The following is a 24860-nucleotide window of genomic DNA, read 5'->3' on the forward strand; positions in this document are numbered from 1 at the left end:
CACTGTCCCTGCTCTGGGTGGGGGTGGCCAGTGGCACTGGCCCTGGGGACAAGGGGAGACAGAGCTGGCCAAAACCCCGCGCCCTGGGCTCATGGTGCTCCTCCTGGTCCCCTCAGTGCTCATCACGTCGTATGACGGGCGTGGGTTAGTGGGGAAAAGGCAGCAGGATGGATGTCCCCAGCTGAGCGTGTGCTCCTTTCCTGGTGATGATCTGCAGCCTCCGGGCTTCCTGCTGCATCCCAAATCTCCTGAGCTCGCCTGGCCGCTGTGCCCAGGGATCCAGGAGAGTGGGTCTGGGGACACAAGATGCTGTATCTGGGATGCGGGAAGGTTCGTCTGGGGTGTTGAAGGGGACTAGGCAGTGTGGCCCTGCACCACCGGCATTACACCTTGTGCCACTTGGCCCTGGGGCACAGTGCTGGGAGCTGTTTTATTATGTTATGAAGCAACTCTTTCCCCTGGATGCTGCAACCAGGAGCCGTATGGGGCACACCAATGGTAGTGGCTCCATGTTTGGGCTTCACAGTGACAGCTGTGTGTCCATCAGTGCCACAGGGTCAGCCCTGTACGGTGGCTGTGCCATGCTAACAGCTGGACTGGGGCAGTGTGTGGTGGAGGCTGCTGGCTCCTTTGGGGCTGGAGCATCTGCAGAAGGAGCTCATGGTCATGGGGTCTCCAACCTTCTGGAGTGTTCCTGTGGCCCCTGGGGAGGAAGGGGGACCTGGAGGCTGTTGGGAGGGACGTGGCCCCACTCCATCCTCCTGGGAGATGGCTCGGTGGGCAATTTAGTCTTTGCTGGGCTGTCCTGATGGGGTGGGTGAGGCGGGATGCGGGTGAGGACAACACTTGCTTAACCCTGGGATTCCGTCCCGTAAGGTGTCTTGCAGATGATGGGGTCGGTGCCACTGCAGGGACCGAGTCATTAGCGCTGACAGTAGCAATGGCTGTTAAACGTCTGCGTCTGTGTCTGCTCTCTGTGGCTACCGCATTCCTGGCAGCAGCAGGAGAGCCCCTGCTCGCTGGCATTTAGCATCTGCATTGTCTCTTCCCAGCAGCCTGCCCTCGTCTGAACTCGGACCACCTACAAGTCCCGGCTCCTTTTGGGACAGATGCTGCCAGCAAGGACCACGGGTGCCTGGTGCTGCTGGAGCGGCTTTCTGGGGTCTCTGGTGGATCTATCAGGCTTCTGCTGACCTCCGGGGCAGACAGTGTCGGGAAACTGGGGCCAGAGAGGATGCGTCTGCAGCGATGACGGGGGGCAGTGTGGCAGCCGGACGAAGCGTGGTCCTCCCTCGCATCCAGCCTAATCAGCTCCTTTGGCAGAGGCCCCAGGCTGAAAGATGACAAAATCTGAATTCCCAGCCCTGGCCCCTCTCAGCTGAGAGGCAGAGCTGTGCCGTACCCCTCACGGCCAGGCAGATGAGAGGGGAAATCCTTAGCGTTTGTCTGTCTGGCAGCGACGGTGTCTGGACAGGACGATGGTCATCTGGGTGCTTAAAAAGCAGGACACGTGCTTGGATGGCTTGCAGGACCCCTGGGGCTGTTGAGCTGGGCTTTCCCCTTGGTTTTGAGCTTTCCAGCAGACAGCGCCGTGCCGGGCAATGCCTGCGACGGCCGACGGCTTCGGAGGAGGGAGAAGAGGGGCTGGGAAGAGGAGCTGTGAAGCGGCTTCTCCCAGCGTGCAGGTTTTGGTCACAGCCATGCTTGGTCCTGGCTCCTGCCTCACCCCATGGCGTGCTGTACGCCCAATGGCCAGATGCAGCTCTGCTCCAAGCCCTGCTTTCCTTATTTCCCAGTCAAGAAAGGAGCCAAGGGTCTCAGTGCCTCCCTTCTTTCTGCACAGCAGCATCAGCCCTGGGTTTGGTCCCCTGGGGATGGGTCCAGCGCTGCACACAGTCAGACAGGGCTGGGGGGGATGAGGCGAAGGGAGGGATCTAGGTGGGGATGGGGAAAGCGTAGCCCAGCTCATGGCAGCCCCCCTGGCAAGGTGCAGAAAAGCACAGGGGGAGTTTCCAGTGGGGCTGCTGAACCACTGTGCGAAGGGCAGGGTGTCTTGGGGACATCTCGTCTGACGACGGTCCTGTTTCCGAGTGTCACAAGCAGCTGAATGTCACCCAGTAGATGACCATCTGCTGCATCCCAGCACCATCCCCTGCTCCTCTGCCTGCTCCGGGGCTGGCTGCTGTTTCACAAGGCTTGCAGGCAGGCTTGGGTGACACCCTGGTGAATTGAGGGGCCAGAAAGGCTCCATGGCTCCCTGGAACTGGTGACATCTTTCCCTTGTCAGCGCTGTGCGGTATCTCTGGGGTCAGGCCTCCCTGACTCAGGACTGTCAGCCTGGGGGGCTGGCTGCCAGGTCAGAGGCGCTCGGGATGATGGAGATGCTGGACATCACCTTTATTCTTAGGTCTCTGGAGTCTGGCTAGACCTAATTTTCTGGGAAAAGGGGTTGAAGAACCAGGTACCTGTCTGCTGGGTTTCTTGCAGCACCAGGACTGCTGGTGCGACCCGACAGGGCTGCCCTTGGGGTGGCCTCTGGGGCTCTGGGCACGGGGCGGGATGCCTGCGGTCCCCATCCCAGCTCAGTCAACTGCTTCTTCTTGCTCCCTATCAATCACTCTCCCTCTTGGAGTTTAAGTGGATCCCTGAGTGAAGTATCCAAAATATCCTGTAGCCGCCGGCTCACAATGCAGCGTGCTGTTCCTGCGCCAGCGGGTCGGCCGGGGGGGGATTGGGTTTCAGTTTGTTCCGCTGGCCATCAGCCAGGCAAAGCAAAGCTCGGGGCTGCAGGGAAGGGCCACTGGGTTTGCTCAGCCCCTCTCGGCTCTCGCTGGCAAAAATATTATAATAAGGTTCCAGTAAAGCACAGGAGGCAGAGAGGGGCCTTTCAACTTCTGGAAGGGTAAATGGATCTGCGGCAAGGGCTCCTTGGGGTGGGGGACAGACGGGTTTCTCATTAGCCGCCCCCCCAGGCGTGGGGATGCGGTGGCTGTCTCTGAGGCCGGGCTGGAAACGCGGTTTCAGGAGCACATGTGCCTGCGTGGAGGAGTTTGTCCCAGGCTGCGGCGTCTCCGGTATGGATCCAGGTCTTGCTCCACCCAGCCGGGCTCCAGCACAGAGCCCGTTCTGCAGCATCGCTCCGGCCTGGACTGATGTGAATGAGGTGCGTTAGGTGGGCTTCCAGGTCACGTCTGGGAGATGGTGATGAGGCATGGTCTCCTCTCCCGTGTCTGCATTGGGATGACTTTGCTCCCAGCCCGTCGGAGAGGGCTGGGCAACTTCTTGCCTTCTTTGCACGTCCATCACTGTCCACAGCTCATGCGATCCTGGGTCAATCTAGAAGCTTGCTTCCTGCGTTAATAATATTGTACCAGGATTAAAATGCTGGCAAGTTTCCTACCCTGAGGGAGGAGCTGGCGTGAGAAGTGAAAGGGGAAGGGAAAAAGTTGTGGGTGTAAAAATGAGGGTGGAGGCTCCAGCTATCTGTGGGGCTATTTATTTGTCCAGCTGTTTCTTTATCTGGATGAGTTTGGAGCCTGTGAATGTGAAGGATTTGCCAGGACTTCTGAGAAACTCAGGGCCAGATGCTCTAAATAGGTCTAAATTGGCAAAACTCCATGGAAGTTATTTTTCCGGACACAGAGAAGTGTGTCTGCAATGTGCACAGCTCCTCGGTTAATCCCTTGCCCCTCCAGCCTCTCTGCCACTGTCCCTTGCTCCTGTCACTCTCCATCCCACGTCCCGGCCCGGCCATCCCGTGCTGGTGTCGCCAGTCACCACCGGCACCCAGCGTGATCCCAGTCCTGCCTTCCCCTCTCAGTCCTGACCTGGTCAGATGGGAGAAGCTAGTGCAGTTGGGATCTCCACACCCTTCTCGCTTGTGGCTGAGCAGCAAGAAGACCACGCAGGAGCGGAGGAGCCTCCCACCCAGGTCACTGGCATAGCAGATCATCAGCTTGACGGCATCTTAGCATAGCTGTTGAGCATCTGGAGGTGGTGGTATGGTGGTGATGACACATCTTTAGATGCAGAGCGCTGGAGCTGGAGCCCTGGCATGCCCTCATAGCAAGCAGCAGCGCCAGCAACGGGCCCCAGCGCTGGCAGAAAGTTGCCTATTGAAAGCGTCTTCAAAGTGAAAAGGACAGGCACTTATCTCCTAACTGTCCCATGGGGAGCAGCGCGGTTTCTGGTGGGAAGCGGGCCAGAGTTGCGTCTGCTGGTTTTGAGCAGCTGCAGATTTATTTATAATGCCGTGGGTAGCATGTGAATCTGCAGATAAACACGCGGGAGGGAAGAACACAAACAACAATATTGAGAAAATGCTGCTCCAGAGAGAGCATTTCACTGAGCTGCAGCTATCGCCAGCCACCAGAGATGGGCCAGCGGCCAGACACCCAGCCCTGCCGCTCCCACACAGCTTTGCTCCCTGTTGTCGCCGTCATTGCTGGGGGGTTGCTCTGTCCTGGATGCCAGGGGGGTCTTTATGGGGCTGCCAAGGCACGAGCCCCTCACCCTGTTATTTGGCACTGCCAAACTGGCAGGATGGCGCCGTGAAAACATTGGCTGTGACAGCGAGCAAAGCTGCCGAGTTTGCTGGTTGAAAGCAGGCACCTTCTCCTCTCCATGGTTGGCAGGGCGTTAACAGTTGGGCTTGTGGTTGCCCATCCAGAAATTGGTCTGCCTTTTTTGTCCGCAGCCTAGGGGTCCTTTTGGGTGCCTGGAGTAGGGTTTGAGCATGGGGCAGCCCACAGGTTCTTACCTGTGGACCTGGTCAGGGGACCCGCTGAGTGACATGTGGCCATGGCAGCCCACCATGGGGCACCGTGGGCACAGAAGGGCAGCCCTGCTGGAACTGCTATGGGTGGAGCAGCTGCCTCTGGATGATAGTGGGTTCCCATTCCTGGGGACATATCACGCCTCATACGGGGCTTGACCTTTAGCAGAACTCTGTATGACTGACGTCAGTACTGGGTCACCACTGGGACCAGTGCTGTTTAACACCTTTGTTGGTGACGTGGGCAGGATTGAGTGCACCCTCAGCAAGTTTGCCGACGACACCAAGCTGTGTGGTGTGGTCGACATGCTGGAGGGAAGGGATGCCATCCAGAGGGACCTGGACAGGCTGGAGAGGTGGACCTGTGTGAACCTCATGAAGTTCAACCAGGCCAAGTGCAAGGTCCTGCACCTGGGTCAAGGCAATCCCAGGCACAAATACAGGTTGGGTGGAGAATGGCTTGGGAGCAGCCCTGAGGAGAAGGACTTGGGGGTGCTGGTGGACGACAAGCTCAACATGAGCCATCAATGTGCGCTGGCAGCCCAGAAAGGTAATCGCATCCTGGGCTGCATTAAAAGAAGCGTGGCCAGCAGGGTGAGGGAGGGGATTCTCCCCCTCTACTCTGCTCTGGTGAGACCCCACCTGCAGTACTGCGTGCAGCTGTGGAGCCCTCAGCACAAGGACATGGAGCAGTTGAAGCGAGGCCAGAGGAGACCATGAAGATGCTGGGAGGGCTGGAGCCCCTCTGCTGTGAGGACAGGCTGAGAGAGTTGGGGGTGTTCAGCCTGGAGAAGAGAAGTCTCCTGGGGGACCTTATAGTGGCCTTCCAGTACCTAAAGGGGGCCTACAAGAAAGCTGGGGAGAGACTCTTGATCAGGGAGTGTAGTGATAGGACAAGGGGTAACCATTTTAAACCGAAAGAGGGGAGATTTAGATGAGATATTAGGAAGAAATTCTTTACTGGGAGGGTGGTGAGGCACTGGAACAGGTTGCCTAGACAAGTTGGGGATGCCCCATCCTTGGAGGTGTTCAAGGCCAGGCTGGACGGGTCTTTGAGCAGCCTGGTCTGGTGGGAGGTGTCCCTGCCCAGGGCAGGGGGGTTGGAACTAGATGATCTTTAAGGTCCCTTCCAACCCAAACCATTCTATGATTCTATACCTTGGTACCTGGAGTCGCCCATCCATTCAGAGATGTCCATGAGTATCTCCTTGGTTATCATACCTTGATGGCCAGAAGGAACCAAGGCGACCTCCTGCCACATACTTCTGCAGCTCCTGGCTCACCCAGGGTGGGGAAGGATGCAAACAGGGCAAGATCTGCATCTCTTGGCAATTACTCTTCAGGGGCAATTACCTTCCCCGGTAAAATAGAATCTTGTTCTCCATGTGTCTTACTGGGGTCAGCTCCCAGGCAAAGCTGTAGCTGCAGATTCCCTCACAGGCTAAGGAGCTCTGTTTGCTGCTACTTTCTCGGGGTTTGGATCCTTGCAGACCACAGTCAATCATCTTGCAAACTCCTCTTTCATGAGCTTCCACAGTCCCCCTGCAGCAATAAAAACCCATCCAGCTGAAGGAGGAGTAGACCCTGGGTGAATTTCAGCCTTTCTCTTGCACAGCGGAGGTGGATGGTAAGGCCTTGTCTTGCTTTCTTAAACCTTCCCGGTTTATTGGTTGCTAGTTTGGACTCCGTGCCAGCACCTTCAGGATGGGATGTCACAGCAGGGCTTGGATGCGTCTTCATGGGGCCTTCCTCCCACCACAGTCTGCCCACTACCGCCTCTTGCTGTGGAGATCTGAGCAGGTCTGAGCCTGGGAAAGAGGCAGAGAGAAGCCCCTTCAGATGAGGGATACGTTGATTCATTGGACATCGCTCCTGATTTTGTTTGCTGGAGAAATGGATTGATGTGCTTCCTTTATAAGTAAGAAACTTCTCAGGGATGGGACGGTGATCTTCCCTGGAGGACCACATGGCCTTCTTCACCTCAGGTGGAGGGTGAGGGGTGCTCCTGACCAGGTATATGGGCAAGATAACTCTGTGGCAGGCCGTTATTTGGGCAATAAGTTGTTTTGAAGTCATCCATCAACGGATGATGGAGCAAACCCACCACCGCCATTGAAACCCATCCTGGCTCACATCCATCTTTGCAGTCAGTGAGGCAGGTTCACTCTGATTCATGAGGACCAGTTATTCACAATTTCCTGTAACTACTGCTAAGTGCTAACATGCCAGCCCATCTCCAGACGGACTGCAGGCAGGGCAGCAATTTGGTAGAAAAGGTGTGCAAAAAGGCACCACAGTGGCCCCAAGGCTCACCCTACACAAAGAAGGTTGATAAACAGGAGCCTCAAAGAAAGGAACCTCTTTCAGGGTGGAAGAATAAGGAAGCTCAGCTAATTTAGTTATCTTGGAGATGATTCATTTGCCACCCTTGAGCACCGTGAGAGGGAAAGGAGGTTTTCGATGGCAGAGTCTTTGTACAAGTAAAAGGAAATCTAATAGCTGGCAGCTGAACGGTGTAAATTCAGACTAAAATTAACGGAAGATCTTTTTTTATGAGAAGGTAATTGACATTTGGAGAAACCTGCTTAAAACCTGCAAATTTCTACTCCCTGCAAGATGTCCTTGGGCCAGCTGGGGTAGATGCCTTGCTCCAAGGAGAAGTGCAATGCTTCAGCCGAGGGTAAGGGGCAGCCACGGGGGCTGCGGGCAGCGTGCTCTACAGTGACGCACCGGGCACATTTCCATTGTGCTGAGTTTTCATTAAGTAAAAGGCTTATTAAAGTGCAAAATGCTTCAAAATGTTATTTTTATTTGGGGAATTGTTTATATTGGTTTAGAGTATATCTTCTTTTCCATTATAGTCACTGCTATTAATATACTGACTATGTGCTGTCATTGATAGTTAAGATAAAGTAACATTTAAGGTTTTTTTAAAGTAATGCAGTTTCTAGCTCGCACTGGGTGAAAAACGTTGTTTTCCTTTTAGATCAAAGTGCCATTGGTGTTTTAATGAAAAAGCCAGATACTTCGATAAAATAAACACTATTATTGAACTATGTAAACAAATTTTCAGTTTAAAAAGAAATTTCATAAATCTGAATGACAACATTTCTGGACTAGCTGTTTTCCAGAACTCTTCCTAGTGGGAAAAATTGAAAAGAACTATTTTTGCTTTTTACTCTTGGAATAAAACCAAATTTTGAAATCCTGGTTTCCTGTGAACTGGAAACCGCTGGCTCTAACCAGGAGTAACGAACAACCCACAGTCTGAAAATGATTTACTGCCAGAAGTAGGTGCAAGGAGCATATCTGTGCCGAGGTGCTTTTTTGGCTTGCCGATGGGAAAAGGGGAGTTCACGTGCAGTGCTGGCCAGGCTGAACAACAGCCGTTTCTGCAGGCAGGCTTGTCTCTTAAATGATGGTTCTGCTCAAGGCTGAGCTTTTCTTCCTTCGTTTTTGTTCAACGCAGTGAAAGTGGAGAAGGTGGAGATGATTTTTGGGGATTCGTGGCAGGAGGCTTGGTTTTTTGGTAGTGAGGAGGAACAACAGGACACGGTTACAGCCAGTGACTCTCCATCCCTGCGGTGGGCATGGGAACTGGCACTATTTTTTGTGTCATGGGGTGGTGGCTGGAGATCTTGACTGTGTTGGGGTTCTGCTGGTTGAGCAGTTGGCATCCTGAGTGCATGTGCTGAGATCTGGTGCAGAGTCGCATTCTCCCTAAAGAGCAGAGGGGTGTAATCTCTTACGTGGGCATCACCTTGGCCTTAGCCACAGAATTACTGGCCGTACACTGGCCCGTACAGTCTGTCCCACCAAGCATCATGCTTTGCCCATGCCCAGCCTCATTGTGCAGAAACCTTTGGGGGCGATTTCTAAACCCCATTTCCTAAACACTTGCGTGGTGTTCAGTTTTCTCAAAACATCAGCATTGTGCAAAAAAAACCCCCATATTGCAATGCGCGTGCGAGAGCAGACCTGGAGGAAGGACAGTTACCCAGCTTGTGGAAACCACTCATGGAAACGCGTGTCCAGCGTATTTCCGATGGGGCCGTCCAGCCCGTTCCCATGCTGGATGGGGAACACCTACACACATTAGCCCAAGTATTGGGGGACCATAACCCGAGCATCCCTTCTCATGCCAGTAGCGTGGTGTGGTTAGGCCAACCCATAAGTATTTGGGGTGGGAAAAGACTTCAGTGCTGGAAGTGCAATGAGCTGTAGAAAAGACGAGGAGGCTTTGCTGCCTGTGTGGCTTAGGGAGACTTCTCTGTGCTGGTTGACGGTAGCATCGCCTGACCTATTTCAACCCAAATCATCTGGAAAACCAGCTTTAACGTTGGTTTAATTTTTTAGTGCTTTTAAGTCGTAAAAGTGCTGTTCCTTCCCATGTGCTCCTGCATCACCAAGGATTCTGCCTACCGTGCAAAACACTGAGAAAAAAATATCCCGCTTTTGCAAAAGAAACTGGAAGGTGATGGAGGAAACTCGCCCAGGCTGGGCTCCTTGTCTGCAGCAGCACCCTCATCCTGGGTTTTGAGGAGTAAAGTCCAGCTGGGCTGGTGGGTGGCAGAGCACGTCCCCCCATGCATTGCAGGAGAGAAGGGGGCCAGGGAGCAATGGGCCATGGATGGGGAAGCAAATGGGTGGAGGGACCGATGCTGGGCTCCTCCCTGGCTGAGAGCTGGCCAGAGGGCTTGGCGCAGGCTGGGCTCGATGGCTGCAATCCTGGGCTGGCTCCTCTCCACCTTTTTGCCCTTTGCCAGCCTTAGTCCCTTCACCGTACGGCCACTGACTCCTTGTTTCACCTTCCTCCTGCAGAGACGCTGATGGACTCCACAACGGCAACGGCAGAGCTGGGCTGGACGGTGCATCCTCCTTCGGGGGTAAGTTATCCTGCACGTTATGGAGGCCTGGAGCCCAGTCTGGAGTCTCCTGCTGTGTGTGAACATGGGTGGGATGGCTCAGTAAAAGTCACCCACTGAAGCAAAGTGCCTTGGCAATGTAAAAAGGTCTAGTGGGAAGAGCACAAAAGAGGATGGCAGTTGAGGTGTCCAGTAGTTTTCTAGGAGGTGACGCTTTGAAAAACTACCCCAGTGCTGGAGGAGTGTAATTCTTACCCTACAGCATCAGGCCAACATGATGTTGGAGGAATCATGCTCTCCGTAAAGCTGGCCTGCAGCCAGTTAAAAATCGCAGAGCGGGAGAAATGAAATGCCGAGGCCACCATCATTTTTCCCCGGTAGCTCACTTGTTACCCCGTGGCCTGGCACTTGTAGCAGAAAAGGATGAGGGCATTGGCCTGCGAGGTTGCACCCACAGCAGCCATTTGATCAAGTCCTGAAATGACTGTCTAGCATCCCTGGCATCTCATGGAGGGACATTTGCTGGCTCAGCAGCGGCTGTGTCTCTGCTTTGCTGGTGCCAAGCGTCCCCTGAGCCACAGCTCAAGACCACCCAGAACAAGCTGCTTTGAAGAAGAGCCTGGACAAGGCAGTGCATCTCTGCACTCTTCCACTCACGACACAAAACCAGAGCAGCCCCAGCCACCTCCGTGTCCCACGGGCTTTGCGTGGCACATTGAGGTGCTTCGCAGCATCCCACCCTGCTCTGGCTGCGGTGGCCGGCGTGGAGCCCCAGTGCCCAACACCCCTGACCTGGTCCCTCTTGCTCGGGTGGCCCAATCCAGCCCGGCCAAAGCCTGGAGATGCTTCCCATCCCCATGTGCAGAGGTGCTAGCTCAGGCTCCATCCTGCCCTCCATCCACCCTCCACGGGGGCTGGATGAAGACGTTTCTGTGGACCTCACCCTGGGTCTGACAGCAAGCCCTCTCCCCGGAGACGACTTGGCAGAAGAAAAGAAACGGCCAAGAAAAGCCTCCACTGGGGAGATTAAACACAGCTCCCGAGCAGCCGGGCTGCCCTGCCGTGCTGGGGCGCGGGCGCTGCCGCCACCGGTCCCCCATCACCATGATAAAGCCCCGTGCCCGCCCGTGAGCCCGGCCGCCCCACCAGCGCTGGCCCGGCCGCCGAAGGGGGATGACGGGTGCACAATAGGCGGGAGCAGAGGTCAAGTCTTTTTCTCTCCTCGCCCAGCCTTTCTTGTTTGCGGTGTTTCCATATGTAAAGCACGCCTTGCTCCTGGCTCCCCAGCCCGGCGGTAATGAGGCCTGGGCCTGCTGGAAGCCGTCTCCCCGTATTATTGTGCTGCCTTCTTCTTTTGAGCTCCCGGCATGTTAATTAGAGAGCGAGGAGAAAGGGAGAGGCTTCTAATTAAGCGTCGAGGAAGCTCAGGGGCTGGTGCATGGGGGTGACTTTCTCTCTCAGCTAAGAAAAGGGAGCTCGGGAGCCCCCCGTTCGCTGCTGCGGGGATATGGGAGGATGCTGGGGGTCCTGAGCTGGCCCCCGGGGTGCTCCCAGGTCCCCCGTCCCTGGAGGGGTGGAGATGCCCGTCTGGAAAGTCCAGTGCAGTCCCAGCGTTGCTGGTTGGATCGCCTCCCATCCCCACTTCCACGCAGGTCCCTGGGGGGCACCATGGCGCATGTCGTGCCCTGCACCGTGCACGCGGCGGGTGCTGGTGCTGCGGCACCTTCACAGCTTCTCCCCGTGCGGCCTCGTGCCCACTGGCAGGACGAGGCAGGGCATCCTGCCCGTGGGTGACAGGCAAAGTTGGGTGCAGCCAGCCTCACCAGGAAGACAAAAGCTGCTGGATGCTTCTCCTGTTTATCGTCTCTTTGGTGAGCCGTTAGCCCAAACAATTGCTTTTTTCTTGCTGTGGAGCACCCATGCTGCTCGTAGGTGTCCCCATGTCCTGCCTCCACCACCTGCTGTTCATCCCCAGGCTGGAGGCACTCTCCTTCCACCATGTGCTGCTCCTGCCAGGCCGAGCCGAGTTCTTCAGGCTCGTGTCCTGAGCCCGCCCTGGGGGCCGTGCAGGTGTGGATGGGTCGGGGCAGTAGCCGGCACCCCTGGGTCTCCGTGTCCGACATGCTATTGTGGAGCGGGCGTCAGGGGGGCTCCAGGCCAGGGACAGCCGCTGCGGAGGCAGGGCAGGGGAAGGAATTGCTTCCCTGTGCCTTTGTCCTTGATTCTTTCACCACCACCCCCCATGTGGTGCCCTAAAAAAGGGGGAGATCCTGCAATTTTCCACTACCAGACTAAATTTATTTCTGGAAAATAAGGCAAATGCTCCCCCTGCATTTTGCAAGGATGCTCTCCGCCTCCCCCAGCGATGGCAGCAGGTTTGCAGCCGCTGCCAATCAGAAGTGGTTGGAGCTGTTTGGGGATTTTCCCTGACAGCCTTCTGTTGGGCTGTTAGCCTTGATGTGCGAGGAGCAATCTGTCTTCCCTCTTGCGAGCCCCCCTCCGCAGTCCTGGATGCCCTCGTGGAGGCTGTTTGCAGGCCGAGGGGCTGGGGATGCTCTGCTCCTTCGGGGTTTTCCCTGTGGACCTCGGTCCGGGCGCTGGTGCTGGATCCGGACTGTGCAGCCGCCTTGCCCCGGGTGTTGCGATCCCTCACCCAGGGCAGGGTTGTGCTCAGGGTTTCACGTCTGTGGGAAACGGCTCAGCTTCCACTTGAGCAGGTTTCTGAACAAGTTCATGAGAAGCCATTCCAGCTGGCTGGGACTGTGTCACACGCTGGCTGGACCCTGGTCCCTGCTGCCAGCATCACGAGGGTGCTGCGGGTGGGGAGGGGGCAGCACAGGGAGATGCTCTGCCCTCCAGAAAGGTCTGGGCTGGAGGAGATGCTCTCATGACCTGGGATAAAGTTCCTCCTCCCACAAGGACCCTTTCCCATCTGTGGTCACTGCAGAGGAGTGGTGGCTGGTTACAGGCTGCAGCTCTGCCCTTGCCTGGTGCATCACCACCCTGAAGTCTCCCCATCCTACAAAGGATGGAGACAACAACAAGGGCTGAAGGATTTGGAAAAAAAAACCAGCCTGGGGAAAGGGCAGGGAGCTGGACAGGGCCAGGAGGTGCCACAGAAGCCCCGAGCTCTGCGGAGGCTCCTCCAGAGTTGGCAGAGTCAGCTACTAGTTGGCTGGGGGGATCTGGGCTGAGCTTCCCATGGGGAAATATGTCAGCTCGGAGCTGTCTTGCTGAGAAGGATGTTATTGTCATGCCACGGCTCATAGGACATCCCACAGATCCAGTTTAGGGCAGCTGTTTCTGGGACCTGTGCATACCTGCAGGAGGGACCCCAAAGCGTGTTGGCCCTTGAAGGGGCAGGGATGAAGGCTGCCAGCAGGATCTAGCCCAGCATCTCCCTTTCTGGGTATGCAGCAGGGTCAGCTGGGCTCCTATAAACCTTCTCTCCTGCGTCTGGGGAGAGGTCGCTGGCTCCTGGCCCGTTGCGCAGCCAGCCGCCTGCACCGGTGCTTGGGCTGCAGCCGGCGAGGAGTTTTTACGGCCACGTTACGCACTCCTGAGAAAGCGGGTCCTGTCTACCATGACTGTAACTGTAGTGGCACCAGTGGGAATACATCTGCTAAAGGCATCGTGTTACTTTGCCGGGAGACTCTGCCGTACGGTGCAGCCCACGGGCAGGAGCCCCTGCTAAAGGCATTACTGCCTGCCGAGGAGATGCATGGCCCCACCATGCCCTACCACCCAGCAGTGATGCTGTGCCATAAATGCAGGCACGGAGCGTGGTGCTGCTGGCAGCGAGGTGGCCTCAAGCTCTGCTGAGGGCTCGGGCCACCTCATCCCAGTGGAGCAGAGCCCTCCTGGCGTTGCAGGGTGGGTCAAGCCGCTCTGAAGCGGGATGGAGGCGCGTAGGTAGGGGGTGGTCACAGGGGTTTGCTGGAGCTGTGGCAGGGCAAGGTACTGGGCACCGATGGGGCTGACGATGCGATGGGGTGGGCACGGTGTGGGGCAGCTGGTACTGGGAGAACCTGCGCGCTTGGCCCCTGGTGGGGTTGGGAAGAGGCGAGGTGGGTGGGGAACATCAGTTCGATGCAACCCCTTGACTTTCCGTGTCCTGTCCACAGTGGGAAGAGGTGAGCGGGTACGATGAGAACATGAACACGATTCGCACCTACCAGGTGTGCAACGTCTTTGAATCCAGCCAAAACAACTGGCTCCGGACAAAGTACATCCGGAGGCGAGGAGCGCATCGCATCCACGTGGAGATGAAATTTTCTGTCCGGGACTGCAGCAGCATCCCTAATGTACCAGGCTCCTGTAAGGAGACTTTTAACCTCTACTATTTTGAGTCGGACTTTGACTCGGCCACCAAGACTTTTCCTAATTGGATGGAGAATCCGTGGATGAAGGTGGACACGATTGCTGCTGACGAGAGCTTCTCGCAGGTGGACCTAGGTGGACGGGTGATGAAGATTAACACTGAGGTGCGCAGTTTTGGGCCTGTGTCCAAGAATGGTTTCTACCTGGCCTTCCAGGACTATGGAGGCTGCATGTCCTTGATTGCTGTCCGTGTCTTCTATCGCAAGTGTCCCCGCGTGATCCAGAACGGGGCCATCTTCCAAGAAACCCTCTCGGGAGCAGAGAGCACCTCTCTGGTGGCAGCCCGGGGGACGTGCATCACCAACGCGGAGGAGGTGGATGTGCCGATCAAGCTGTACTGCAACGGGGATGGAGAGTGGCTGGTGCCCATCGGCCGCTGCATGTGCAGGGCGGGCTACGAGTCGGTGGAAAACGGGACCGTCTGCAGAGGTAACCACTTGCCTTCAGTCTCACTCCATGTGCGTTCCTTGCCACTGGTGGGCTGTGCAGGTGGTGGCAGTCAGGATCTGCAGCACAAGCCACCTGGGAGTGACCTCCTCAGGCAGGGATGGGAGAGGAGCACGCGGGGACGTGGGAGAGGAGCATGTGTGTGGATGCTGACTCCTTCCCCAGCTCCTCAGTTCCTGCCCTGGGCTCATCCATCCATTGCAGAGGCTCTGCGTTACCTCTGGGTCCTCAGAGCCACTGTGTCCTGGGGTGCCAGCCTGTTGCTGCTGCCCTCCATGCTCTCCAGGTCTTGGAGGGGCACATGTGTGTGTAGCCATGGTGCTTGCCACCAATGTGCAGTCACCTCCCAAAATACTGGGGCTGTTTTCACTCTGGTTTGCACCCTGTGCCTTGTCGTGGACTGAAATGCTTCTGGGGTGAGGGGAGCGGGCGTGCAGGCACCCAGAGGTGATGCGGTGGGAGGGAGCAGGTTGTCTGCAGCATTTTCCTGGTGAGGTGCCAACTGCCCAGGGTGGGACATGGTCATGAGCTGTTCAGGGCCAGGCTCGCCTCTCCAGCCTGGGCATCTCTGAGCCTGGCCCCTTCAGCTTCCTAAGCAGCTGGGGTTCTTCTGCCCCTGTAGATGTTCTCCTGTCCCTGTAGATGTTCAAAACAGACTCCAGGAACACCTGCTCAGCTCAACTGAGCGCCATGGAGCCAGCGTGGTCCCAGACAAGCAAGAGGCTCGGCATCGCTCTCCCTGAAAGCACCGTGCCCAAACCCATCTCCATGCTCTTCCGCTTTCGCGCATGGGCTTGGGTAGGGAGAGAAAGGAGCTGCTGGGCTTATCGGGAGACAGGTGGGGATCCGAGAGCCGCATGTCTATTGTGCACCTGTGGCTGCACCGTGCACAGAGCAAACCATGGTGTTTGGCACCCTGTCCTGGCTGAACATCAAAATTCCATTACAGTTTCGGTAGCATTGGCACACTTCGAGCAGAGCTGGGGGTTGTCTGAGATTGATTATAGATATGACAGTGGGCATTGAAGAGCACAAGGAAGGAGAGGTCTCCTCTCTCCTTGCTATGGCGGGGCGGGGGGTGGCCGAGTAGGACTGAGCAAGCATGGGGAAGGTGCTGGTATGTGGGGAGACGGACACACCGGAGAGAGGGACGGGCAGTCTCTGGCCATGCTCGGTTGGGACTGCAGGTTGGATCATCCCCTTGGAGAGGGCACCGCATCTTCTGCTGGTGGCTGGGCTGCTCACACCTCAAGCACCCTGATGTGCTGAGGGTGTTATTTAATGGGGGTGTTAGTTAATATCCATGCTTTGGGCTACTTCTCACTGAGCCACTGAACATCTCTTCCCACTGAGCTCGGGGTGGTGAAGTGTCCTCCAGCTGTAGCAGGGACGGTGCTGGGGACGGGGACAGCAAGGAGGTCCTGCTGCGACGCAGTATGGAAAGGGAGTCTGGCTAATCCCAGCGTCAAAGGGAAGACGGGTGTTTTATGACACCCAAGTGAAGCGTTTGTAGCAACACCAGAAAGCCAAAATGATTCACGTCAGCTTTTCCATCTCAGCCTTTTTTTTTTTTTCTTTTTGCCTGAGCAGACCCAGTGCTGCACAGCGCTTTGCTCTGACGCAGGTAGGGTTTCTCGAGGCTCCCTGGTCCTGCTGCCCAGCCAAGGGACGGTCCTTTTGCCTGCCCTGGGGCTCCCAGGGCTCCTTGTGCAGAGCCCCGTCCCGGTGGGGCTGGGAGGGGAGGGAGAGTGGGCAGGAGCCGGGGGCCGAGGTGGAGGGAGCAAGCAGGAGGGAGAGGCCGAGTCTCCTCTTTGTCTGCGCAGCAGCAGGATTTTGGGAGGTCCGGTGCCTCGGCAGCTGTTTCTCCAGCCGGTGCTGGCGTGCGCCTGGCCCCGCGCTCCCCACTGTCATTAATCACACAGTGGCCAGCAGCCCACCGTCTCCATGGGGCAGCTGGCTCAGGGGCTGCCTTCCTTTCCCTTTTCCCTTTTCCCTTTTTTTTTCCCTTTTCCCTTTTCCCTTTTCCCTCCTTTCCTTTCCTTTCCTTTCCTTTCCTTTCCTTTCCTTTCCTTTCCTTTCCTTTCCTTTCCTTTCCTTTCCTTTCCTTTCCTTTCCTTTCCTTTCCTTTCCTTTCCTTTCCTTTCCTTTCCTTTCCTTTCCTTTCCTTTCCTTTCCTTTCCTTTCCTTTCCTTTCCTTTCCTTTCCTTTCCTTTCCTTTCCTTTCCTTTCCTTTCCTTTCCTTTCCTTTCCTTTCCTTCCCTTCCCTTCCCTTCCCTTCCCTTCCCTTCCCTTCCCTTCCCTTCCCTTCCCTTCCCTTCCCTTCCCTTCCCTTCCCTTCCCTTCCCTTCCCTTCCCTTCCCTTCCCTCTTCCCTTCCCCTTCCCTTCTCTTCCCTTCCCTTCTCTTCCCTCTTCCCTTCCCTCTTCCCTTCCCTTCCCTTCCCTTCCCTTCCCTTCCCTTCCCTTCCCTTCCCCTTCCCTTCCCCTTCCCTTCCCCTTCCCTTCCCTTCCCTTCCCTTCCCTTCCCTTCCCTTCCCTTCCCTTCCCTTCCCTTCCCTTCCCTTCCCTCCCTTCCCTTCCCTTCCCTTCCCTCTTCCCTTCCCATGTGGGGCTGCGTGATCGGGGCTGGATGGGACCCCGGGGTTGTGCCAGACTGGGACACACCCTCTGTTTTCCCCCCAGCAGCCCCCAGAAGAAGAATGGAGACTGGGAGGCGAGTCAGCCATGGAGTTGGCGGGACAGCCGCAGCATCTCCATCCTCTCCCAGCCCCACAGAGGACTGGGGAGGGGGCTGGTCACCCCAGGCTCTCCTCCCCAGCTCAACGTGGGAAGGATGCAGGACCCAGCCCTGCATCCCTGTCCGTCTCCCATCATGTCCTCGCCCCTGGTCCCCGCAGAGGCAGCGTACGAGCCGCCTGTTTTGGGGGACTCACTCGTACATGTGGCCGGCAGGTTTTCTCGTGTTTCGAGCGGTGGGAGGGAATCTGGGCCCCTTTCCAGAAGCAAAACAAAAGCAAATCCGAGCTGGCTTTCGGGGCGAAGTGCTCTCACACGGCTTGGTCGCCCAAAGGGGAGGTGGCGGGGAGCGTGGGGGACATGGCTCACTGGTCCTGCCCCACCAAGGGGTCCTGGTGGCAAAGGGCATCCCAAGGAATGGACGGCCCCTCAGTGCAAGGCGCTGGAAGGAGTTGCTCATTTTCTCTGCTGGGCTTTTCATCTGGCTAATAACAGCGCAAGCCCGCTCACGGCAGTGTACACAAGGGATATTTATGGAGGAAGTTCATGCATCTAACAGCTTAAGCTCTTCTAAGCTTGCAGCCCCAGCACAAAAGGATTTGGGGGCAGTTAACAATTCTGTGTGGTTAAGAGATTTTCATTTTGCTGGGCCTTGCTCGCCAATCCCGCAGGGCCCTGCGAGGGGCTGGCTGCCCGCTCCTCTTCGCTCCACTCCTCTGCTCGCTTCCCAGCTCCTTTTCCGCCGCCGCTGACGAGGGGCTCCATGCACGCGCCTCCCCCACCGCCTCCCCCCAGCCCCGATACGCCCGGCCCCGTCCTCCCTGCTTCACCTTCTCCTGCTCCCTGCCTGCCTGCCTCTTTTTTTCTCCATCTCCCTGTTCTTTGTCTGCCGCCTCCCCCCTTCTCCCCCGCCCGTCCCTCCCATGCAGCATATTAAGCGCATTTCTCTCTCTCTGCCTCCCTTATTCATTGGCTCCCCTCTGCAACGGCGGAGACAGAGCTATTGTGCTGCCTGCGCCCGCTCTCTCTGTTTGGACTGGACAGTCGACAAACGCTGCCTGCAAGGGTCTCTGCCTGCTCAGGGGTGGCAGCCGCTGGCTGCTGGTCCTGGCTATTGAACCCTGCATCCACCTCCAGCTCCTCTCCAGCTTGGGAGGACGCCTGCCCATACGTCTTGTCACGGCGTTCACAGCAGGCAGCTGCACTCGTACAGCGCCGAGCGTGGGTCCTGCCGTGGTCACAAGGGGCGGGTTTACCCTGCAGAAGCTGGTGGTGACACTCCCTTGCTATCAGACACATGTGGCGTCATTCCTTGGGGTCACAGGTGTTTCTGAGGAGGAGAGGAGCTGGTGACGCGCTGGTAAGGAGACACCTGGTCATCTAGGTGGTCTGTAGAAGATCCAGGCTGCCACCTGTCTTCTCCAGCTCAAAGTGGAGCTGTGCCACCCCTGTGGGGAGGCTGAGGGCTCAACAGTGTGTCCCATTGGGACACTGCGCTGCCTTCCTCCTGCTCCTTCCCCGGGGGGCAGAGCCAGAGGGGAGGATGTGAGGGTCCTGACCCAGCTCCAGCATCCAGCCTTGTGCTGGTGCGGTCCAGCCCTACCAATACCACAGCCCGGTTCTACCACCAACCCGGCTGGGTACTCCCAGGTCAACTCCAGCTCTGACCCAGCCCAAGTCCAGCTCTAAAGGGAGAAGCGTGACCTCTGGGGTTATCGCTGTAGTGGGATGGTACCTGGGCTATCCCAGTCTGGGGCTGTATAGGGCTGGCTGGTGGGTTTTGGTGGGCTTGAAGATGTGTGTCCTACAGGTGGGCTCCGTGATGGGCTTCCCTGCTTATACTTGCATGTTATTTTGAGGTCCAACGCAGCAGATCTGCCACTACCCCGCTGTGTGGCGGGGATGTGGGTGCAGAGGCGGTGATGTGCACGTACACGTGTGTCGAGGCCCCAGAGCTGTCGCAGGGGCGTGGGAAGCAGTGGGGGTCTGTCCCAGCTGTGCTGTGCTTGGGTTTCGGAGGGGGGCAAGTGTGTGCTAAAGGCTTGGAGGGGCCTGCAGCTTTCTGATGTGCTGGAGAAGGGTATGTCCTAGCTGTCTTACAGTCACGTCCCATAAGTACGTGATGTTTTGAAGATAAGAGGCTATTTATGGCTCCATGCCTGTTTTGGGTCTGGGCCTCCACTGATAATGCTGGATCCAGCCAATAAATTGTAAGGCCCTAGGGGTAATTAAGTTCTTACAGGAAGCATTCCTGGTTGAGCTGGAGCAGATACACACAGTCATGATGTAAGTGTTTCCAGAGATGGAGAATTGCCCATTAAACACTTCCAGCGGTTGCTCCTGCCTTCTTACCCCCGGCTGCACCTGGCACTCGGACCCCAGTGACCTTTGTCCATCACCACACCTCAGCTTTCCTTATGCCTCTTTAAGAGTAATCCTTGGCCCTCGATCCACTGGTAAGGTTTTTGGCCAGTTTTTTTGGCTCTTCCTGGCCCTTGGCACTGCTTTAGCCTTTCTGTTGGCAGATTCACTGTCCCACGTACAGGATGCTCGTAGCTGAATGCTAGGAGAGATGCTGAGATTTCCCTCTTCCTACATCCCCCCCTTTGCTTTAACCATTTTGGCAATGGCATTTCTCTGGGTGCTTTTGAAGGATCCTTGTCCTTCCCAGTGGGACTGGGAGCAGATAACCGCTGTGGCCCACGTCCTTGTCCCTGGAGGTGTGATCTGACATGTGTTTGTACTGAAATGCACATTCCTTGCTTGTTCCCGGCTCACCGAGGCAACCAGATTGCTGTGTATCAGGAACCCATCATCTTCAGTATTTACCACACTACAACTTCCATGTCATCAGCTAACTTTATTGGGAGCGCTTTGGGCTTTCTCCTGGGTCAGTGATAAAAATGTTAAATAGCCCAGAGGCACGAACCAAATTTGTTGGCTCTAGTAGAAACAGACCTGCTCTCTGCACATTCCCTGCTTAGATCCCAGACCATAGCAGTATCAGCTCGCCAAGTTTTAATGCATTGAGTATGTCCCACAGTGTCGGTGGACCCTCTCATTTCTGACTCAAAATATCACGTGTTGCCCAGGGAAATGCTCTGCAGAAGTTTGGGTGCGTTGCATTAACGCTGTTGCTTCTCCCAGACCATCTTGTAATTGCATCAAAAAACCGTGCGAGGCTAATTTGCCTTAATCTGTTTTCTATAAATATATGTAGGTTGGCATTACTATTACTACTTTCCGTTAATCCTTCGCTGACTGAATCCTGTAGCGGGCACATCCTTATTTGACTGGTACTGACGTTGCAGTGGCAGTCCTAAAATAGCCAAAACTGCCTCATTTAACAAAATGCGTTTTCCTACATCTCTGAAACATCCTGTTACTTCATGGCGTGTGGAAAGTGAACATTAACTGTCCGCTGGTTCATCAGCCATCCCTTGGAAAACTCTTAGGTAGATGCTATCCTGACGTACCGATTTAACAATGTTTAACTTTAGTAGCTGCTATTTAATATCTTGAGTTACTGCTGGAATGGAAAGTATTTCACCATCATCCTATAAGATGATTACATCACCTGGCTTCTTCCCAAGTACAAAACAGGAATTTGTCTGCCTTTTCAACAGGGTTGTTGACAATTTGAATGCTCCCAGCTGGCCGTGGCTCGATGTCATTGTGGATACTGCTCTTTGGGCTTCTCCCTCTCCTCCCTCTCCGTCTGGGAAGCAAGAATACAGTGTCTTTCTTTCCATTGCTTTGATTCTTCTCCCTCCTGCTTCTTACTGACCTCTCCATGTTGTGAATCCAATTAGGGCTGTGGTGGGGATTGCAGCTGCTCGGTATTAATCACTCCAAGCCTGCTTGGTGCACCCTGGGGTCGGAGGAGATGCTAGCTTGTCCTCTGCACATTGACGGGTAGTGTTTGGGCTTCTGAAGGTTGGACTAGGAGCAGGGGGAGCCTAGGAGAGCAACGGGGTGTCAGACAGGGGGGGTTGAGGCATTGATTTCCTGGCAGTCTGAAGCCCTAAGAGATACTGACCTCACAAGGAGGGTCACAGGTGGTCCAGGAATGGGGCAAGACATCTGCTGCTGAAGGAGGGACATGGACGACTTACCTCAGAATAGGAAATGCTACTTCTGAGGGGCTAGACCTTCGTGGCCAAAAGCAGGCAAAGGAAACGAGAACTGCTTTCTCATTTTGCTTTCAAGACAAGGGATGGGCTGAGACCTTCCACTGACGTCTTTTCTTTATAGACAAAAGGAGGAGATGAGGTTTTCCAGGATGTAAGTGTCATTTTTGAGCAGGAGGAGCGTTGCAGAGCACTCCCAGCCCTGTTGTGAAGGTGTAGGAACGACCCCAGCAGGCTGCAGAAGATAACGTGAGAGCAGCCCATGGGAAGCTTGAAGGGGAAGAGCTCTTTCTCATTTATTAGTACGAGCGGGTCATGAGTCCCTTGGGCTGGAGGAAGGGATGGAGGTCTCAGGTCCAGCAAAACCTGGTAGCTTCCTGATGGAAATGATGGCCATCCCCAGGATTTCTCAGAGCGACGTGGTGGAGTTTTGCGTTGCCACTATCTGTAATAGCTGGTGCTTCCCAGTTGCTTTGCGTGAGCCCTTTCTTCTCTCTGCTCAAGGTCGTCTCCTGCACTCCCCTTCCTGCGTTGGGACAGGTTGCTCCCCCCATCCGTACTCCCCAGGCATCTCGTTGCGCTGGGATCAGCGCGAGGATGGGAGGAGGTGGGAGAGGGCGGAGCTGAAGGGTGTCCACCAGAGAAAGAGTGATGTCCCCTCTCAACCTCCACATGCACTGACTGTGCCCGGGCTGCAGGGACGGGAGCCCCATTGTCACACGGGTGCTTTCACGGAGCTGACACCTGTACCGATAAGAAGATCTCCCCCTGACTTATTTTTACAGATGAAACACCATTTTGGATCAAATACCACATTCCTAGTCTTGCTACGCCCGTGTGAGCAGGGAATAGAGGCTCTGGCAGCACCCCGTGCCGACGCTGGCGGGAGAGCAGCATTTATTCCTGCTTTTTCTCTCTCTCCTTCATAGGCCTCCCTTTTTTTCCCTTCTTTTTTTTTTTTCTTTTTTCTGAGAAAAGTGGTAAACATTAATAGGAACTGGAATGAATGGCTGGGATCCAGGCCCAGGCTTCCAGGATTTTAACTCATTATTGCCATGAAATGAAGGGAATGTGTTTTTTACCATTAGTTTTTTCCTTTGAATCAAAGCTCTCGGAGATCTGCAGAGCAAGGAGGGTTTTTCCCTGAATTTAAAGTAGTGCTGAATCTTTATGGGGCAAGAGGAGAATATTCTTCATCATATGTAACTTGATGAAAACTGTAGAAAATGCTGCTTTTGAGGATTTTCTTTTTTTCATTTGAGATTTTTCTGTGAGTTGGGCCCAAACCAAGAGATTATTTTGAAGGTTCAATTTCAGGAAATACGCTCAGACAATTCTCTACAGAGAGAGACACCGATTTAAAGTTGGTCTGGTATCAGATGATCACTCTGTAAGAGCACAGTTATTTTATTTTAGCAATACAAGGTAAAAATCTTACAGAAAATTTAATCTAGAAGCCATGATTAGCTTAATTAGCTCCAGGGAAACTCTTTATTGTTCCCCATATGCCTTAGAAACATAGTATATCACTGGAAAGTATACATAAAATCCCCATAAAGGTTAGGAAATGGAATCAAAGTGTTTCATAGCTCACATGATGGCGGTGTTTACATAGATCAGACTTCAAACAATGTTAAATTAGGTTGGGCCAAGGAAAATACACAACATTTTCACATTTGGAAGGAGACCTCAAGTTTGGTGGCACCCAGTCCTTGTGTGGGCGGGCGTTAAACACCGTGAAGAAGGCACTGCCTGAAGGGTGCGGAGCAAAACCAGGCAGAAGTGGGGTGAGGGCTGTGCGGCGAGTCTGAGGCAGCCCCTCGGCACCTTCATTTCTCAGCATTTGGGGAACTGGTGTCTAAGGAAAGAAAATCAAACCCCTCAAAATGTTGTTAAGTATTAAAAAGAGGAGAGGCATGGAATAAGGGGCACGGCCCAGCAGACTGTGGGATGTGGCCAGCAGCTGGTTTGAGGCAGGGCTGGAAAGCGCTGCCGTGCTTTGTGTGGGCTGTGACTGCACTGGAAATACATTTACAAACAGAAGAGGCTCTAAACCAGCATCCTTGACTTCCTCCGAATGGCAGGCTTCAGCAGGAGTCTTCCTCCAGGTGAGCGGCAGCCCCATGCCCGCCCAGCTTGGATGCCTTTGCTGGAGCCCAACATCTGCCCAAGAAGTGGGGAAACTGGCTGTAGTACAGAAGAAACCAGTAATTTGCAGAATGGCAGGTCTTACAGGCGGGAAAATGAGGAAAAAGGTGTAGCGTGAGCGGGAAACTATAAATCACCGGGTCTTGGAAAGCACCCTGTTAAGAGGAGACAGAAAAAAGTCCTACTGCGACCTGGAGCTACCAGCTCAGCACGTTACTCCTCCCTCATCCTCTTCTTTGAAAGGCACACGAGAGGGGGACCTGCGTGAACACAATGTGTTCTGCAGGTAGGTGACTCCTGTGCAGCCTTTCCAGGCCCCTGAAGCAAGGTCTTCGAAGACAGAGAGCACTTCTTCGCTTCAAGGGTTTGAAATGACGCCTGCCAAGGTGTCAGCATCTTCCCGGTGTTCTTGAAGGGAAACTGGAGATACTGGCTTTGCTCCTTGAGAGACCTTTGCAAAAACCTGTGTCATGGTTTCAGTTGGCCAACGGGGCTCTCGATGCTTGAGTGCGTGGTTCTGCACTCAAGCACATGCCAAGCCATTGGGTTGGCTCACCCCGCCGCGGTGGGCTGCGAGTTCTGCCGTGATGCTGCAGAGGCAGCTGGGGGGGTGATGGACATGCCTGGACCACGAGGTGAGGGTCCCATTGGAGGTCCACAGGGTTTGGTGGGCGCTGCCTTGAAATAACTCCTATGGCTAATGGGGAAAATTCAAAACGCATTTTGAAGGAATATCTGCTTCTTCACTATTTGGGCGCCGGCAATTTTCAAGGACGACAAGCTCCTACTTGCAAAGTCTTTTTGCGCTTTCAGACTATTGTCACATTCAGAGCTCACGGAGACCCCGTGTTCAAGAAGGCAATTTTTAAGTCTGAAACCAAAGCTAGGAATTTTCTTTCGAAACATTATGATCCCAGGAGTACCACGGTTGTTACACCTGGAGCTGTGACAGGAGACAGGAGCAGAGTGAGCAATAAACGGACACTTGATAAAGGCTTTATTCATCTCAAAGTATGAAAATGCCCAAACGCTCAAGATTAGTAAGAATTAAAGTGCAGCCTGAAGTGGAGCCCATAAAGTAGAGTAACGTGGATGCTTTGCTCCAAATGGCATTTCTCCCAGCCTGGATGGCTTTTGAAAAGATCGTAGTGACTTCTGAAGCGGCTGTAGTAACAGATAATATTTGTCAAACAGCAAACAGCACACTCCATTAAATGCACGATATCTGCCTTTTTACGGCATCGGCTCTCCAGGAGGCTTTCGGCAGAGACGTGGGAAGGGTCTGTGCAGCGTCAGGGACGTGTTTGCTCTCAGATATCAGCGGGTGGTTTCCATCGTGACATTTCCACCTTTCTCCCTGCCCTCCAGGAGAGCCGTTCCCG

At 55.0% G+C, this 24860-nt stretch overlaps 1 protein-coding gene across 2 annotated transcripts in view; it reads left to right on the forward strand.

The window, feature by feature from the left end:
- Positions 1 to 24860, forward strand: part of EPHB2 (EPH receptor B2) — a 140617-nt gene that overhangs the window by 30651 nt on the left and 85106 nt on the right. For both annotated transcript variants that reach the window (XM_063353540.1, XM_063353541.1), the window contains exons 2-3: positions 9596 to 9660; positions 13764 to 14448. In XM_063353540.1, the coding sequence (XP_063209610.1) occupies positions 9596 to 9660; positions 13764 to 14448 (750 nt within the window). The remainder of the gene's footprint in view (positions 1 to 9595; positions 9661 to 13763; positions 14449 to 24860) is intronic.

The sequence above is a fragment of the Chroicocephalus ridibundus genome, chromosome 16 (genome assembly GCF_963924245.1).
Source record: "Chroicocephalus ridibundus chromosome 16, bChrRid1.1, whole genome shotgun sequence".
Classification (NCBI taxonomy): Eukaryota; Metazoa; Chordata; class Aves; order Charadriiformes; family Laridae; genus Chroicocephalus; species Chroicocephalus ridibundus.